Source organism: Crocuta crocuta, unplaced genomic scaffold, assembly GCF_008692635.1.
Source record: "Crocuta crocuta isolate KB4526 unplaced genomic scaffold, BGI_CrCroc_1.0 scaffold1133, whole genome shotgun sequence".
Taxonomy (NCBI): Eukaryota; Metazoa; Chordata; class Mammalia; order Carnivora; family Hyaenidae; genus Crocuta; species Crocuta crocuta.
This window is the reverse complement of record NW_027530366.1, coordinates 807,080-809,396: the sequence shown is the minus strand read 5'-3', so window position 1 is coordinate 809,396 and position 2,317 is coordinate 807,080. Positions and strand designations below refer to the sequence as shown.

General features: G+C 40.7%; 1 protein-coding gene across 2 annotated transcripts in view; it reads left to right on the top strand.

Annotated features, from left to right (window-relative positions):
• AIFM1 (apoptosis inducing factor mitochondria associated 1) overlaps positions 1-2,317 on the top strand; it is a 41,190-nt gene that overhangs the window by 16,784 nt on the left and 22,089 nt on the right. For both annotated transcript variants that reach the window (XM_077766163.1, XM_077766162.1), the window contains exon 6: positions 131-221. In XM_077766163.1, the coding sequence (XP_077622289.1) occupies positions 131-221 (91 nt within the window). The remainder of the gene's footprint in view (positions 1-130; positions 222-2,317) is intronic.

Below are 2,317 nucleotides of genomic sequence, written 5' to 3'. Positions count from 1 at the left end.
TTTTTGGAAACTTACTCTGAAAAATGTTCCTAAAAGTTTTTCATGATGAAAGCAATTTTACTAAGGCTATGGAGGAAGTTGATAGCAGTTCCAGATGCTTATAACATTTTTTCCCTTCCTCTTTGTACAGCATTTATTTCCAGCCACCTTCTTTCTATGTCTCTGCTCAGGACCTGCCTCACATTGAGAATGGTGGCGTGGCTGTCCTCACTGGGAAGAAGGTGAGCTAGCAGGCTGCTTCCCTTGTCAAGTTCCATGTGGGCAGCAAGTATGGTGACTTGTATGCCCACTACCATTTATTTTTCTCTTGCCATTGTAGTCCATCAAAAAAGGATCAAGTCATTTTAGGTTTAATATTGCCAGTATTCTCTGCTTAGTGTTTCTTCCTGAGGAAAGCACTAATCTCAAAGCCTAGAGAGCATCCCAGCTAAACTTTCCCAAGTCAAACCATTGGAGACAGTGACCCTGAAGCCGTTCCCTCTTCTGATTTGCTCCTCTGCTCTTCCTTCTTTTTCCTGTTTTTCTACACAAACATTTCTTTGGGATTACTGATGACAAGAGATTGACAAATGTATATTATTCAAGATAGTAAGATAATTTAGAGATTGCATCCACATGGGAAATATCGTTAGACTTTACAAAGGTGAGTGCCTAAGTAATGAGAGCAATTATTGGAGGGCATTTGTGGGGTCCAGGGATGGTTTCATTTTTTTGTACTGTGTTACATTTTTGTTAATGGGGGCTACTAGGGTATATTTGTAAACTAATGGCAGTGTTCCAGTAGAGAGGAAAGGGTTATCAGAAGGAGAAAGCCCAGAGTAGATGGAATCCAGAGCACTACTGGAGGCATTGATCTTTGATAGGGATAAGCCCACTTTTCTATAAGGAGACATAGGCAGTGGAGGTGGAAATAGGTTTATGGATAAGTTGTTAATAAGACATTATGTATGTATCTGTGTATAAATAACACACAGCCCTTGACCTCCAGGGGCTAATAGTATTTAGGCAGAAACATGAACAGACAATCGTAACACATAGATGTGGAGTAAGAAAGATAGGCATAGTGTGTTTTGAGAATTAATGGGAAGCATGCCCAGTATAATGGTGGTTTCAGGGAAGGCTTCCTGGAGAAGGAGCTCTCTTTTTTTTTTTTCTAATTTACATCCAAGCTAGTTAGCATATAGTGCAACAATGATTTCAGAAGTAGGTTCCTTAATACCCCTTACCCATTTAGCCCATCCCCCCTCCCACAACCCCCTGGAGGAGGAGCTCTTATAGAATGGGAAATTTTATGTAATGAAGAAGGATTCACTGGATTAGTGGTAAGTGAAGAGGATTCAAGTAAAACACAACATAAGGAAAGGCTCAAGGGTATGAAACAGCATGTTTGGTGCAGTGAAACAAGCGGCCAGCTACTGATAGAGCAGAAAGTGTAAGTTAAAGAACAGCAGGAGATGATACTGAGAAGTCACATGGGAGCCCGATCATGGACAACTCTGTTGTGTAGAAGAACTTGAGCTTTATCCTGTGGGCACTGGGGGGGGGGTTAAGTTTTAGACAAGGATATAAAATAGATTAAATGTTAAGTAATCACTGTATTAGCTATGAAAAGGATGGATTTCAGGGGGACAAGACTAGTGGTAGAGCATTTTGAAGACTATTGCAATAATCCAGGCAAGAGGTGAAAGGAGCTCAAATTAGGGCAGTAGTGGTAGTGATGGTGTAATGGTGATAATGAAGCAGCAGCAACAGTAGCAGCAGTAAGCACAATTTTTAAAATGCTTTATGAGTATTGTCTCATTTTGTCATAATAATCTTCTCAGGTAGGTAGTATTATTGTTGGTCATTTTATAGAGAAAGAGATTGAGATTAAAAAGATGTCAAATAACTTGCCCAAGATCATATAGCTAATAAGTAGTGGAGACAGAATTTGAACCCAGGTCTGTCTGATTGCAGAGCCCAAGCTCTTAATAACACCATTTTAGAGCTTCATTTTTTTTTTTTTTAATATATTGCTTCCTTATAGAGAGGTGACAGATAGTGGGAGGCAGACTGAGACCTGCTTAGAAGGCACCCTTGCTCGCCATGGTGATAGACTGAAGGTGGGCTGTGAGGGAGAGGGAAGAGGCAAAGATGATTTTCCGATTTCCAGCTTGTGTGGTAGGTGGTGGTGTAGCCCCAGCTGAGAGAGATGTTACAAGACGAAGACCTGGTTTAAGGGAGAAGGAAAATTTAGTTTTGGACTGTTACAGGTGTAATGGCGTATATGTGTAGAGATGTCTGTGGGCAGTTGGATATGTGACTGTGATATGCAGAG